Genomic DNA, 15751 nt, shown 5'->3' on the forward strand with positions numbered 1-15751 from the left:
TGACTTTGGAGGTGGAGTTATTTTTCCACATCTGCCCAAAAGCATTCCTTGTTTTCTTTCCAAGAATATTCCTCCTCATAAATCTCCTGCAAACAAAAACAAAAAATGGGAAGTGCTTCAGGAGTCTGCTACATACAAATACAACCAGTGCACAAAAATTTAACAGCTAATCTGCTATTAGTTATACAGTACAAACAATTTGCATAGTGTTTGGCAGACACACAGAAAAAGAAGACACTGTCTTGAGATGCATACAGTGTCAGGCCCTGATTCTGCAATAATTTCCATGGAGGGACACACCAAGCCTATGCAGATCCCCACTGAAATTAGTAGGGCTCTGTGCAGGGTCCACCTACACAGAGCTCATGAATGAAAGCATAAGCTGCAGCAAACATAGTGCTCGTGATGATCAAGTTTTAATGTATTTGCCTTTTACATTATTCCATATTAAACTACTGAGCCTTTATTTTAGAAAGGAAGATATTTAACTTGTTCATAAATCAGAGATGCTAAAAAAATGACTAACACCCAAAATACTGGAAGCTGACAATCAAGAGCCAAGTCCTCAGAACTGAACATTTGGAACCCAGAACCAGTCCTGTCCCAAAGCACTGATCATCCTTTCTCAGTCCATAGCCACAGTCCCTTACATCCCTCTGCAATATAAATCACAGAAGTGGACAGTTGACGGTTTTAAGTGCTTATAGAACTATCGGACTCCAGAGACAGAGAACACGGTGAAGACGAAGGTTGGCACTTTTTGTAAAGTGCAATACTTAAATTCACCTTTTTCCAAATTGGAACAGTTGCTTTCAAAGTGTTGATGCAGTATTGCACAGCCTCAAGAGATGCCACTCGGTGTGGAGAGGAGACTGCTACAATCACACTTGCTTCTGTTACTGGAACTAAACTAGGGAAAGACAGGAATAGGACATTGGACGTAACATTTACAGTGCATTAGCATCTAAAGTCCTCAACAATGGCTGGGCTCCATTCTCCCAAGGCACTGTACACAACACAAAGTAAATGAGCATCCTTGTCCCAAACAGCTTATACTCTAAAAACACAAAACCCACTCAACTTGAATCAGCAACCGATGTTCAAATCCTACGCTTTTTACAAACGTATTTCCTCAATTTTTCTTTTTAAAACAGGTTTATAGGATTAGATAGGAAAATTGTTTTAGACAATGCAGCATAGAGCAGAACTTTGCTAACTTGCAAAAATGATTGTGAAACCCATTGCAAGGGACTGAGTTTTACCAGTGAACAAGTATCAATCAGTAAGGGCCAGTTCTAGCCTCTGTGTACCTGCATAATCACTGACAGGCTGCACATGTGAACCTGGCAGTACAGTTTGGCCCGCTAATAGCACGGTTCTGCATCCACACTGAGTTTGTAAATATTTTTAGTTTCAAATTATGAGGATATTTTTCATCTAGTGTAATACATTTTGTAAAAATAAGTGAAGTCTCACATTACCACTGTTCAGTAATGCTAGGTTATCTTTGCTGAGAGGTAGGGAGGCAGCCATTTGTGATGTGCTCAAATTAGACCCTGATCCCGAATCAGGCTCCACTAGCACCAAAACCTGCATCTACCCACTGATTTCACTGATTCCAGGAGATCCCAGTACAGGATGGACCTGGTAAGATTCATGCGCCATTACTTTCCAATGGATCTGCATTTTAAACTCAACAAAAGGGTAATTGTCAAGTCGTGGGAAAAACCCTTGATCTCCCAGCCAGCATGACTGGCAATGCCTATTTCAAAGATATTCCAGGGTAGGACTGAATTCTAGACCTTGTATACTCTGGTAAACTTGACTTAATTTCTGTAGTGAAGGGCTTGGATTCTGTGGTACCCCAGGGCAAGAGACTGGAAACACTATGGCAGCTTCAGATAATTCTTAGTTTTATTTTCACTGTGTTTCAGGCTACGCGCAGCCTCAGGCATCCATCACCGCACTGGTTTGTACGTGGTTCATGTTTTGAAAGTTTCTTTGGCAACTCAGAGATGGAAACTGATTTTTTAAAATGACCAGGCACTGCAGCACAATTTTGCAGTAAGGGGTGGATTCAGTGGCAGGTTTCGCAGCAGATAATATGCAGGTTCCTGCCCACACCATATGCAATTACAAGCATACTGACATTTAATTCAGATTTAGTTAGATACATCTTGGTCATACATACCCAAGTCTATGGTGCACTGCTATATGTTTGACTGAAGGCCATTTCTGTCTAACATCTCTACAGATTTTCTTTATTTCAGCTTCTGCCATTGGTGAGTATGCTTCATATTCTAAGTGAATCACCTTTTTCCCTTCGAAGTTATTCCTTGTAGTACCTAAAAATAAATGAATTACTAAAAACAAATAAGTTATTTATTTCTATTGCAATAGTACGTGGGAGCTCCAGTCCTGGGTCAGGACTCCATTGTGCTAGAACAAAAATATACTCCCTGCCCCAAAGAGCATACGATCTAAGAATGTCAAACTACATATTTCTTATTCTGGAAAAGGTTCAACCAGCTCACTGCAATGAGCTGGAAGTGATTGTTTTTTAAGTACGTTAGCAATTCTTAACGTATACAAAGGACAGAATTTAACCCACAGATTTTACATGCTGGAGTTACCAATGCCCAAGATGGCAACATCTTCACTAGCACAGATCTGGCCCTATATGTTTAGAAAGTTGTGCCTGTTGTCACTGCAGTTGCTCATACAACATGAATAACTGTATGAAATTTAGGCACACAATGGTACTCACTTCTGAGCACAAAGGGTTCTGAAAATGTAGGTCCTGATATACTAACCACAAGGCTAGAATTAAGTCTCATCTCTTCAGATACTATTTTATGAAGAGGTAAGTTGCATATGGGGTATACTGTGACATTTAACCCCAGCCCTACACTGGAGGGTGGTGGAGGGACAGCCCTGGTGGTCAGCACATGAGGTTGACAGAACCATAGTTCTATCTACTCCCCATCTCCTTTTGTGTAAGTTACTCCGGGGGAGAAACTAGCAGTCCCTGTGCTCCCCAATATAGGGGCTGCAATTCTAGGCTGACCACACCAGCAAGGAGGCTCCTTAGGACCTCATTCCCTATTGCATGAGGGCTGGCCATGATCTTGCTCAAAATGATTAATACATAATTTGCTAAATATTATTGGTTTGTCCCAGAGACTTATTTTTTAAGTAGTCTCAGAAGCATGAGGTTGAACTTATGAGGTGACCTGTGCTTTACTTATTGATGGATATACACATCCAGGGATTTATTTTAGGAGCATTAAACTCACCTATGAACAGGGACACAGCCCCACAGCATGGAGAAATCACCAGCTCTGACACTTCATCTGTAGAGAGTTTTTCATAGTTCAGTTTGATGAAATCTTTGGGTTCATCTTTATTTTCATTCATGGCTTCTCTGGAAGGAAACAGAAAGCTACAGAACTCAAAGATTTAATAAGTTACTTTTCTGGTTACATTGGCCATTTGGAAGCTGCTTTTTAAACAGCCGTGAGGCCTGAATTTATCCAGCAAATGTATGGCACCCACTAACGTGCCTCAGCTGTAGGGCTCACCAGCAGAAATGAAAAAGTAGGTCAGTCCCCATGCAGAATTAGTTCTTAGCCCCTTTGCTGGGAGAATACTAATTGCACTTCTTGTTGGCAATTTCTGGAGGTACAGGGGCTCAGTTTGTTTTAATATACCAATTCTAGGACCCAGTCTGCAGTGGGATCAGCTAACTGAGACCCTTGTGCTAGCATGTCCTACTGTATGACTGGCTATAGTAAGAATGTCAAATTATAAACTGTCTGGAGTTAGAAGAAGGCAGGGAACCTTATTATGATAAAAAAAACTGCTCTAGGGGCAGTTTAAAAGCATTCTTTCAGCCAGGGCTCATTGATAGAGCAGCAACCAGTCCAGAAAGGGATACCTCCACTTTCTATGGGAACAAGAGATGTCACTTAATCTGGGAAGCATGAGGAGGAGCTCGTTTAACAGCAGTGAACTAGATTCTGATCTCAGTTGCACCAGCATAAATCAGTGGAGTTATCCCGATTTATAGTTCTTGAGACAGTGAGTATTTCATCCACTGAGACTATCTGAAAGGAGAGATGTTCTTTTAGCAAAAGAGAAACAGGATAATTTTATATTTCAAAATTGCTTTAAATCATCTCTCTAGCATCTTAATTTTAAAAAGTCAAAGTGAAAAAAGGTTTCTTTTTATTGTGATATTAGCCAACCATGAGGATTGGCACCTCTACTGAAAGCCAACAACTATAAAAGCACAACAAGATCTTTAAAAAATACAACTTAAAGGACATTATCAAAGGGACTTAGGCACCACTAGTCTTCATAAAACCCCTGCTTAGCTGCGATCAAACTCCATAGGCACTCAACCTTCCTTAGCACCTAAGTTTTTGCATTGAAAGTTTCCAAGGAGCCTATTTTTCAGCTTCTGAGCATGCACACTATTGTCTCACTCTAGGTAGCTGGGCACCTAAGCCCCAGTGTGATGCACAAAGCAATGGAAGATAGGCATTCCTCCTCCTAACTCACTCGTGGGGCCAATCCCATAGGTATGCTCAGACCATGGCTAACACCACACAAAGTGGGGGTGGGGAGGCTGGACTTCCCTCCTAACTTGTGGCCCAGTGATTAGGGTACTCACCTGGGATGTAGGAGTCCCACCGCCTGAGGGAAAAAGGGATTTGAAGAGGAATCTGTCACCTCTCCGGTGAGTGCTGTAGCTACTAGGCTATGGGATAGTCTGACATGGGCCTCCCTTTAAAGCTGTTCCACTGTGGATAAATAATGAGTTAGTTGGTGGGCCAGAGAGACAGAGTGCAAGAGCATGTGAATGACTCTACAGCCTGGTGATTAGAGCACTCACCCAGGATATAGTGGACACAGGATACAGTCCTCCCGCTCCAATGATATACGAACACGAAAGACTGAGGGAGACCCATATCAAAAACATCCCATAGTCTGAGAGGTAGCAGATCCCTGTTCAAATCCCTTCTTCCCTCTCAGGCAGAGGGGCAACTTGAACCAGGGGTCTTCCACATCCCAGGGATGTACCCTCACTGCTGGGCCAAAAGTTATGAGAGAGATGGTCCTTCACCACCACCTTTGGTGCCTAACTCTGAAAGAGGGTTCACAGCTGAGAATCCAAAGCAGAAGGAGGCACTCAATTCCTTGAGAGGGGTCGGGCTTAGGACACATCCTTTTCCTTGGCATCTCCTATTGGCTAGTTTATGCCACTCCCTACCTAGTGTGCTGGCTTTTGTGAATCCCACTCTTACGTGCTTAGCTCCTGCCACTCATTGCCCAGGAAGTCTGAGTGCCTAACTCAGGCTTTGTGAATCCCAGTGATTTGTCTAGGCAACCAAGTCCCTTTGTGAATCTAGCCCAAAGTATTTTGAAAGCTTTTTCCAATCTGTTGCAAATATGTTAATCATTTATTCCTGCACCAACTTACACCTCAGTGTCAGCATCATGGCTGTCTACTGCAGGGGATGCATGTTACACCTTTTCAGAGAGTACTAGCAGAAGGAGAAAGTCATCCACAAATCACTAGACCCTAAACAGAGAGGAAAATTAAAAAAAAGAGAATTCCAGCAATGTTTCAATGTACGATCAACCCACATAGGCCATTTACAAGAAGAAGCTATACATACCTAAGTGTGTTTGCCTGGAGTTAGCCCCCACTGATAGGTGGGATAATGGCAACCTCGTCACCTGACTGCAGGACCAGAAGCTGATCCCCAAGAAGCACGTATTCCTGGCGAACAGCGAAAACCACTTGATCCTGAATGGCAGCAAGTCTGAGAAGGATTAGCAGTAGCATAAATACATTTAAGTAAAGTGTTTGCATGAATTCTCATAGTTAAATGTGAAGAATTGACTGGTGCATAGCTCAGGGAAGCTAAAGTCAGTAAGATTACGACTTACGCATCTGCATTTGTACTATTTTTTTTTTTAACCACAACAAACAACTGTATGCCCTTGGACTTGGTGATTATCTTTTCATGGGCAAGGGCGAGTGGTGAACCAAACCAATAAAATTTCTAAAGATAGGAATTGAGCTGGTTATTTCAAGCAAAATAAAAAATAAATTCTACACAGTGGATAGGAAGATACCATGTGTCCAGTAGAAAAGAGTGGTGAAGCTTTATTTAGAAAAGGTAAAATCAATCATAATAAAGGAATTATACTTTGCGCTTACAGCGTATAGCACAGATGGGGGAAAAATACTATTGCCCAGATGCAAGTAGATGTGCCAACTGGGCAAGTAAGACTGTCAATGTGTTAGTGATCTGGTTAGAAGCCAGTGGTGACTGCTGACAGAAAGGCAAGACACAATTTCATTTTCCAGCCAAGTCAGGGTATGCAACATCTTCAAGAGCTTTGCACAATTTGCTACTGTAAAACATAATTTGATTTACTTTTCATAGGGAGAATAAAACTTGCAAACTACAGGCCACAAAATGATCAAAGTCCATAGGTTTTAGTAATCAATCCAGTATTAGGCTATATGGTAAAATACACTCCAGTTTGATTACAGGCCTGTCTCATCTTATGCGGGGGTTCCGTTCCACGGTTAGCGCGTAAAGCGAAAACCGCGTATAGTCAAAATTACATTGAGTTGAATGGCGGGCAGAATCGTCCCACTACAAGTACAGTATTAAAATTGTTGTTCTTTTTCCTCTTTTTTTTTGTTTTTGCCAACCGCGTAAAGCTGAAATCGCACATGTTAAATGCGCGTAAGATGTGACCGACCTGTACTTGCTACTGCTACCGCAAAACCCAATTTTGTTTGATTTTAGGCAAGACCTTCTCTAATATTTAATTACAGCCTTTCAGTTGCAAGCTTAGCTGCTGCTGCTACTAATGCCAGCCACTTTAATGCAAAAATCAGTGAAATATTCACTCTTTTGAACATATTTGTAGAACTACGTGCTCACAAATAAGATCACAAGTAGCAAAATGTAGAACAGATTTTACTACTTTTATTATACTGAAAAAATGACATACATTTAATTCAACTATATTACATTTGTAACTCCGTTAACAGTTTACAAAACCCCAAACTTGAGGCACACCAGAGGTATGCTCTAGTCTAAAACTACCTTGGATGCCTTTTAACAATTTCTTCCCACAGCTGTAGAGAGGTTAATTGTTGCGGTACAGAAATAATCTCAGAGCGAACACCTGCCAATTCAGCGCTCCTGGCAAAGTACAGCGCAACAACCTGTGGAAAGACAAATCGCCATTCAGATTACACACCATTCATCTCCTGTCTCCTCAATGGGTATTTATAGCGCAGGAAATGGGCCCCAAACCCATCAACATCATCCAAGGAAGAATGCTGGATTAAGCGTTACGATTTTTTTTTTAAATCACATGCGAGTCCGTGGTTCTCCACTTTCGTTTCACTTCTTCGCGTTAATGCCTGATCTCGTTTTAGGCACGATAACCATGACAGGTCATGACAATGACTGCAGCCCAGGCTCCCCAAGCCCGTACATGATTAATTAGGCCCCGCTGCAACTGCTTACATTGGGGGCCCTTAAGGAGATGGCCAGTGTTCTTGTGACTCCCTCAACAGAATAAATGGGGAGTGTCGGGGGAGCTGATTACCAGGTGTCCCGTGGTCACCCAATCCCCCTGCAGCCGCCCGGCCGCCGAGTCCAGCAAACACCAGCACGCCCTGAGCGAAGGGGCTGCCCGGGGCACTGCAGAGCGGCTGTTGCCGGCTCTCCCTAGGGAAGCAGGGAGCGAGCCCCGCCGGGCGGAGCGGCACGTTTCCGGCTGACCGCCGTGCCCCGTCCCGGTGCCGTGTAAACACCCGCCGGCCCGGGTGCAGGCTACGCACCTCGCAGCTCATTGACGGAGCGTTGCGGGTCGGAACCCGCTTCCCGAAGGGGAACAGGCTGCTGCGCCTGCGCCCGGCCCGAGCAGCTGCGCGGAGCCAGCCGGCTGGCCCTGCCTCCCGGCCCGCCCACTGGGCTGGGGCTCCAGCCTGCCGGGGCCCCTCGCCCTGCTACAGGGCAACGAGACGCTAGCCCGGGGAGACCAAAGGGTCCGGCCCGAGGGCAGGCAAATGCGGCTCCAGGCAGCCCACAGTGGGGGCGGAGCGGGAGCCCCAGCGCTGAGCCCACCCCAAACCGGGGGCGCATTGAGCGGCTCAGCCCCGGCTTGGTCATAACAGGGCTAGAGCTCTAGTGACCCCGGGGAGAGGTGGATGGACGTGGATCCCCAGGGCTCCTAGCTCTGTCGCAGGCCGGGGTCTCTGGCGGTGGGGCGGCTCAGATGCGACATGCCCCAAGGCCAGAGGTGTCCTGGCACTGACAGCTGGAGGGCCTTAGCTAGTACAGGCCGCTGCAGGAGTGTCCTCGGATCTAGCCTGAGCATGAAATGAGCCAGCAGGTACCGTTCTCAGCAGTAACAAACAAGCTCTCCCGGACATTCGTTACAAGTTAATTAGGCTGAAAGGTCCTCAGGGCAGCGACCCTGGCTTTGAATTTGTTCTGTGACATCCAGCACTGTTTTTTGGACGGTGTATCAATAACCAATTTGCAATCAAGGGATCCAGACACTCAGTTTCATGTTCTAAACATACAATGCAATTAAAAGGAATGGTAACACCAGATGGTCTCAAAATATCCATAGTGTGTGTCATATTTTAATACAGAGATTGTCTTGTGGGTCACCTGCCTTCCTATTTATAATCACCTAGCATCCTTTCTGATAACTACAGCAATTGGTTACATGGAACAGTAACAGTGGGACAATATTTAAAGGAGTGTTAGCTGACTCAGTACAATTAACAGCTGGAAATAAGGAGGAGCATCCAGCATTATATGACAAATAAATGCTCCGAAGACCAATAACAAATGTTCCATATACCACAACTTGAGAAACTTTGATGTAATAAACCTCTGGCCAGGTAGGCCTACAGTTGTCACTGTGCTGCTCACGTGCACATTCACAGCAGCAGAATAGTTTTCAAATCTTCCTCCAAATGCAAAGACCCTATCACTTGAACAAGAGGAGAATTTCTGATACCTGATAGTGATATGGGTTTATGATGCTGTAACGATGCTGGTTCTGGCAGGACCCAACTGAGAGTGCCAATTCAGGACCAATTACTTAAAACAGGGCAGTTACAGCCCAAAGCTGGGGTTTTTCCACCACTAAGGCAAACCAAACCAGCCAAAGAGGACTTTGGTCTAATCACAAGTCACACAAGCAATTCCCTTAGACACTCCAGTTTCCCAGTATCACAACCAGTGCCACTCGTTATGGGGACAAATGGTTATGAAAACCAATACCCCAATAAAAGAAAAAAGGTTCTCTCGATCCCAAAGAATCAAGCCCCAGACCCAGGTCAATATACAAATCAAATCTTACCCACAAATCACGCTGTTGCCATCCTTTAGAATCTAAAATCTAAAGGTTTATTCGTAAAAGGAAAAATATATGGATGAGAGCCAGAATTGGTTAAATGGAATCAATTACATACAGTAATGGCAAAGTTCTTGGTTCAAGCTTGTAGCAGTGATGAATTAAACTGCAGGTTTAAATCAAGTCTCTGGAGTACATCCACAGCTGGGATGGGTCATTCAGTCCTTTGTTCAGAGCTTCAGTTTGTAGCAAAGTCCCTCCAGAGGTAAGAAGCAGGATTGAAGACAAGATAGAGATGAGGCATCAGCCTTTTATAGCCTTTTCCAGGTGTAAGAACACCTCTTTGTTCTTACTGTGGAAAATTATAGCAAAATGGAGTCTGGAGTCACATGGGCAAGTTCCTGCATACTTTGCTGAGTTACAAGGCATATCTGCCTTCTCTCAATGGGTCAGTTGTATAGCTGATGGTCCTTAATGGGAGCCTGGGAGGGAGGGGGAGCAGCGGCGCGCGAATCAGCTGTTTCGCGCGCCGCGGCGGCTCGGTGTCTCCCCCTTCCTCCCACGCTTTCAAACCTGGGAGGGGGAGATCCCGAGCGGCCGTTTCGCGCGCCGCTGCTCCCCCTCCGTCCCAGGCTTGAGAGCCTGGGGGGAGGAGGCAGGGCTGGGGATTTGTGGAAGGGGAGGAGTTGAGGTGGGGCCGGGGGTGGGGTAATTAAAAAACGGGGGGGGGGGGGCAGCCAAAATTGTTTTTGCTTGGGGTGGCAAAAATCCTAGAGCCGGCCCTGGAAATAGAGGAATGAAAACGGCTTAATGAATGATAGTGTTAAAAAAAGTATTTTTGCTAATTTTCTGCTTTTTTTAAGGTTTGAATTGATATCTGACAAGAGTTGCTGGAAATGGCAGGCTCTCATCCCAACTACACCCAACGCTGAGAAGCTCTCTTGATATCAATTTGTTTAATTGGAGACTTTGCTTAATGGACCTGTTTTTTCTCATGCATTAAGATATGTTGCATCTATTTAGTTCAAATATGCCCATTTGATATCACTTGACATTAACTTATTTCATGATTAATGATTTCACCAACATGTATGTGACAGGACCCCCGAGGTACAACCTGGAATTCTGAGACTGCTGTGCCCCCTTTATTCTCCAGCCTGGGCTGTCTCTTACAGTGCTTTGCCAGTGACAAGCATCTAACCCCTCCAACAGCTGTTATCACTCAGCTATCAGCATGCAGAGGCACACCCAGCTAAATTGAATAAATACTCTCATAAACTATACACACTGAAACACCAGCAAGCCCCCAGCCTTGCACCCCAGGAATATACTGTCTTGCACAGCTCAAGTTCTTCTCTTGACCAGTGCAAGCTTATTAACTAGTTCACCACTTCATCAAAGGAAAGTGGAAATGCACCAGCCTTTGTAACCTGAGCAGATTCCCCAAGCACTTCAGACAAACTCACTGGTTAAGATAATTACAGAAAGATAGATTTTAAGTGATTATAGGTGGTAGGCATAAAAGTCAAAGATAGTTACTAAAGAAAATAAAAAGTAAACATGCAGTCTAAATCCTAAACCTTTTTAGACAAGCAATATTTGGATCAAGCAGTTTCTCTCACCCCTCTGGATGTTGCAGGTAAGTTACAGTCCTTAATATGCAGGCGTTTCTTTTCAGCCTGGCACCAGTCTCCTCAGTTCAAGTCTTTGTCTTCCCAGTGTTCTTGTTGCCTTTAGTGTAGGTGGGGGAAGGAAAGCTAATTGCATGATGCCACTGTCCTTTATTTTAGACCCTCAGTCCATGTGCCTGGAAAATACTAGCCCAGACATGGCCTGGTGTGCTTTGCCGAGTCCCAGAGTTGGGTAATCCCATTGTCTGGTGATGAATCAATGAGTTTCAGCAGATCATGACCTTTCATATGATATCTTACATGGCATGTTTTGTACGAAGTTTCACAACCATATATGAATGATGAATATTGGGGTTACAGGGCGTTCCCTTGGGTTACAGTATGTCACAATGTATTGTGTATATTTGAAACATCAAAAAAGGCCAGTTTTCCAAAGCTTAAAGCAATTGTCATCATAATTGAATGGGAACATAACTTAAAGTGGAAAGTGTTTGAGGATATCTTACGGGATGCCCAGAAAGCCACACTTCCAAAGACACACACAAACCCCCTCCCCATCACCGCTTTTGCTAGGCAAAAAGACATTCTGGTTGGAAGCAGCGATAAAGTGTAAAAAAAAAAAAAAATCAACCTATAAAGGATGGGGAAATGGGGAAGTAAATGGCATTGATATAAGTAACATGTTAAAAAAAAAAAAGTAGGCAACTGAAAAGGGAAGCCAAAGAACTCAATGAAATAGCAATAGCCAATAAGTCAAAAGACAATAAGAAGGCAATTTTTATACATATTGTGAATAAAAAACCAACCACCCTAGGTTCATTGCTAGATGAAAATGCTAAAATTATAAATAGCTGTGTTCAAAAAGCAGAAATGTTCAATAGCTATTTCTGTTCTGTATTTGGGATGAAACAGAGGTATCTATGCATCCCAGCTGTTGTGGATTGAGCAGAAGATATACTATCTGTAACAAAGGAGGACTGAGGCAACATCTGGTAAAATTAAATATTTTCAAATCAACAGGCCTGGATAACTGATACACATAACTCTACAGCTAGTTTCGTTAAGACTTTGCTGAACCATAAATGTTAATTTTTAACAAATCTTGGAAAATTGATGAAATTCTGAAGGACTGCCAACATAGCTCCAATATTTAAAAAGGGTAAAAGGGATGACCTAGGGAATTACAGACCTGTTGGCTTGATGTCAGTTCTAGGTAAAAATAATGGAATGGTTAATTCAGGACTCTATCAACAAGGAGTTAGAAGCTAAAAATATAATAAAAGCCAGTCAATGTGGTTTCATGGAAGATAGGTTTGTCAGACAAACCTGTTGCCGGTTATTTTATTTTTTTTAACACGGGATTACAAGTCTGCTTCATAAAGGTAACTGTTTTGATATGGTATACTTGTATCTTGTATTTCTGTAAAACATTTGAGTTAATATGATATGGTATTTTGATTTAAAAACTTGCATTATATGAAATTAATGGGGCGCATGTCAGATGGATTAAAAACTGGTTTACAATAGATCTCATAATGTAGTGGTTAATGGGGAGAGATTAATGTGTGGGGCTGGTTTCAATAGGGGCTCCAGAAATTGGTTCTTGGTCTTACTATTTAATATTTTTATCAACAATCTAGACAATGATATAAAATCTTTGCTGGTAAAGTTTGCAAATGACACAAAGACTAGTGGGGTAGTAAAGAATGAGGAAGACAGGTTATTGTTACAGTATGATCTGAATTAGCTGCCTAAATAGTCACTGTCCAACAAAATGCATTTTAATACAACCAAATGCAAGGTAATACATTTGGGAACAAAAAACACAGGTTATACCTACAGGATTTGAGACTCTGTCTTGAAAGCAGTGACTCAGAAAAGGACTTAAAGGTCATTGTAGATCATCTTCTCAACATGAGCTGTGTGCAATGGTATGGCAAAGGGGCTAATGAAATCCTTGCATGTATAAAAAGGGGAATATTATGTAGAAGTAGTAAAGTGATCTTGCCTCTATACACAGCATTGGTAAGACCACTGCTAGAATACTGTGTCCACTTCTAGTGTCTGCACTTCGAGAAGGATGTGGAAATACTCGAAAGAGTTCAAAGGAGGGTCACAAAATCGATCCGGTTGCCAGAAAACAAGTTTTAATGTGGTGATGCTAAATGAGCTCAATTTATTCAGTTTATTGAAGCGAAGGAGCCTTGATCACTGTGCATAGGTACGTACACATGGAAAAGATATTTGATAGTGAGGAGCTTTTCAACCTGTCTGATAAAGGCATAGCATAATTAAAAGGCTGGAAGTTGAAGTTGGATAAATTCACCCTTAAAATAAGATGCAGATTCCTAGTAGTGAAGGTGATTAAACACTGGGACAGTTTACCGGGGAGGAGACTCACCGTCACTTGGCGTTTCTAAAACAAGATTAGATATTTTTCTGAAAGATGTCCTTTAATCCAGCTTCTTGGAGAATTTCTGCAGCCTGTGTATGGGAGGGTCAGGCTAGATAGTTGGGGTGATCCCATCCAGCCTTGAAGTCTGTGAATCCCCCTGTTCATCCCCTTCCTTTAAGGGCCTTGGGAAGAATGTGATTGCCCAACATGTTCATAACACATGTGGCATTATGATAATGATTATAATCTAATCTCATGCTTCAGGGCTTCAGTTGGTCACTTGCAAAAGGTCTCTTCTGTTCTCTGCCTGTGGCACAGACCAGTTTAGTCTCCTGAGGGCTAAAATGCTTTGGACTCAACATAGGCATATTTGGGAGAAAGTTAATGGCCTGGGATATGCAGGAGGTCAGACTAGATGATCTAATGATTCCTTCTGACCTTAAACTCTATGAAACTATGAATCTATGTTTACTGACAATTGAAAATCAGTGATTTCCTGCACTAAATAGCTCTGAATGCCAAATATGAAATGGGAGGCAGGGCTGAGTAAAGACAGGTGTTTGCAATGGAGTTGAAGAGTTTTGTATGAAATATTGACATTGGTAATGTGGAATATTGGCTTTATATTTTTAGCATTAGAGAATTGAAAACCAAATCCTTCTGCTCGTCATGATTTCCTTCTCATCTTGAGGAGGGTCAGGTGGTTTATTGGAAAATTCTATTTAATATCAGAAAAAGTTTTGGCAAACTGATGTTAACATTAAGCAGAGTGACTTATTTTCTGTCTACACGTCTGGAAACTGCTCATGCTCTGAAACAAATTCTACCCATTTCAACTGGTGTAAATCTGAACTACCTGGAGGTGACGCTGGATGTACATGGCTGTAACTGAGATAAGAATATGCCTCCTGTGTGTCTCAATCCACTGCTGTCAGGAAACAAATGAGTTAAATTTTTCAAAGAAATAAATGCTCTCTTCCGTTTGTGAATGAAGTGAATGATTAACTACTGTTACAAATTGAACTCTGCTCAAGACATCATGTGCCAGATGAATAGCATGTCCATTTGTAACCGTGAATAACCTGATCATTTTCTTTTCTTTTTTCTGGATTATGTATTCTTGGAGCGGTGCATCTTAAATTAAATATGTCACTTTGACAGGGTCTATATAACCCAGCCAGTAGCTGGCAAGGGGGTTAGCACACACACCCTGAGCATGATAACATAGGTCCCACAGGTGCATGCCCTGCAAGTAGAGATTGCCATTCGGGGAACTGAGCCATGAGGGGAATGTGGGTGGTTGGGTTCATCTGGAGCAAATTAATCATTCAGGACGACCACAAAAGCAGTGAACTCTAAAGGTTGTGTGTCTGGATTTTGGGTTGAGCTGGGAATCAAATTCACCCTGAGGTGAGGGGAAATTAGCTGCAGGAAGCAACTCTTTGGATTTTCTTTATTTGAACCCCCACTAAGAGCTCATCCAGCCCTTCACTTGACTGACCCAGCCCTTGACAGTTGCTATCTTCAGCCATTATTGCTGACAGAGGTGGTCAGCTGTCCTATGTTGTGTGACTCTGGTTGAAGTCAGAATTTAGCCTATAGAATATGAACCAGGAAAACAGTGGGATTATTTACTCACCCTTGTTATCTATTAACACACCATGGCCTTCAGACAGAAAACTGCTCTTTTAATGAAAAGGTTTGTACACATACTCCCACATACACTTACTTTTACCCCTTTCAATAATATTTCTTTGGAACTTTAAGAGTTAACTGAAGCCCTTTAGAGTGGAAGTGTTCTAGTCTGCTCTCCAGTTTGTTTTTCCATTTTAAAATGCAATGGATGCAAAATAACCCAGGAAGGATCCCCCCTACTCCTGAATCCCCCTCCAAATGACACAAACAATGAAAAATTAAATGATAGTAATACCATGGAGAGAAAGTGGCAAGGAGTTGTGCTATTGTTTTTATATTATTTCTTAAAGTGCCAGTGATGCACTTCAAACTGTGAAAATATGGAATGAAGATAAACCCTCCCCTAAATAGGGGACAATCTAAGGCCCTTATCTTGCAATTAGCTCTACAGGGGGAGGAACCAAATAAAAATCAATGGGGACTATTCAAGTGCAGCAATCTGCTTGCGCAGAGCTCATTGCAGGATTGAGACCTGAGAGAGAGGGGACGACAGGATGCATTGGGCAGACTAGCAGAAGAATGAACTGGAGTGATTTTATTATTTCTCTTAATTTATTTTTGCTGATGACTTACTTGCTATGGATAATGCAGAAAATGTGAATTCTTAAGGCCACAC

General features: G+C 42.7%; 1 protein-coding gene across 7 annotated transcripts; it reads right to left on the minus strand.

The window, feature by feature from the left end:
- On the minus strand, nucleotides 1-7956 carry MOCS2 (molybdenum cofactor synthesis 2). Of its 7 annotated transcripts, XM_065406169.1 has the most exons (6): nucleotides 5486-5585; nucleotides 4676-4805; nucleotides 3297-3424; nucleotides 2192-2345; nucleotides 787-910; nucleotides 1-86 (listed from the first exon to the last, which is right to left on the minus strand). In XM_065406169.1, the coding sequence occupies exons 3-6, from the start codon at nucleotides 3415-3417 to the stop codon at nucleotides 18-20; spliced, it is 468 nt and encodes a 155-aa protein (XP_065262241.1). In that variant the 5' UTR covers nucleotides 3418-3424; nucleotides 4676-4805; nucleotides 5486-5585; the 3' UTR covers nucleotides 1-17. The 7 variants fall into 7 exon arrangements, 6 of the variants coding, with proteins under 6 accessions (XP_065262241.1, XP_065262242.1, XP_065262240.1 ...); XM_065406170.1 differs by lacking the exons at nucleotides 4676-4805; nucleotides 5486-5585 and adding an exon at nucleotides 5685-5761; XM_065406168.1 differs by lacking the exon at nucleotides 4676-4805.
- Between the last annotated feature and the right edge of the window lie 7795 nt (nucleotides 7957-15751).

The sequence above is a fragment of the Emys orbicularis genome, chromosome 6 (assembly GCF_028017835.1).
Source record: "Emys orbicularis isolate rEmyOrb1 chromosome 6, rEmyOrb1.hap1, whole genome shotgun sequence".
Lineage (NCBI taxonomy): Eukaryota > Metazoa > Chordata > Testudines > Emydidae > Emys > Emys orbicularis.

Bases quoted from the DNA above. Each gene is read 5' to 3' on its own strand.
- MOCS2 (XM_065406170.1), bottom strand. From the start codon at position 3,417: ATGAATGAAAATAAAGATGAACCCAAAGATTTCATCAAACTGAACTAT. The intron at 2,346-3,296 runs GTGAGTTTAATG...ATTTATTTTTAG, and splicing joins GGCTGTGTCCCTGTTCATAG to GTACTACAAGGAATAACTTC. The intron at 911-2,191 runs GTATGTATGACC...GTCTTTCCCTAG, and splicing joins GCAGTGCACCATAGACTTGG to TTTAGTTCCAGTAACAGAAG.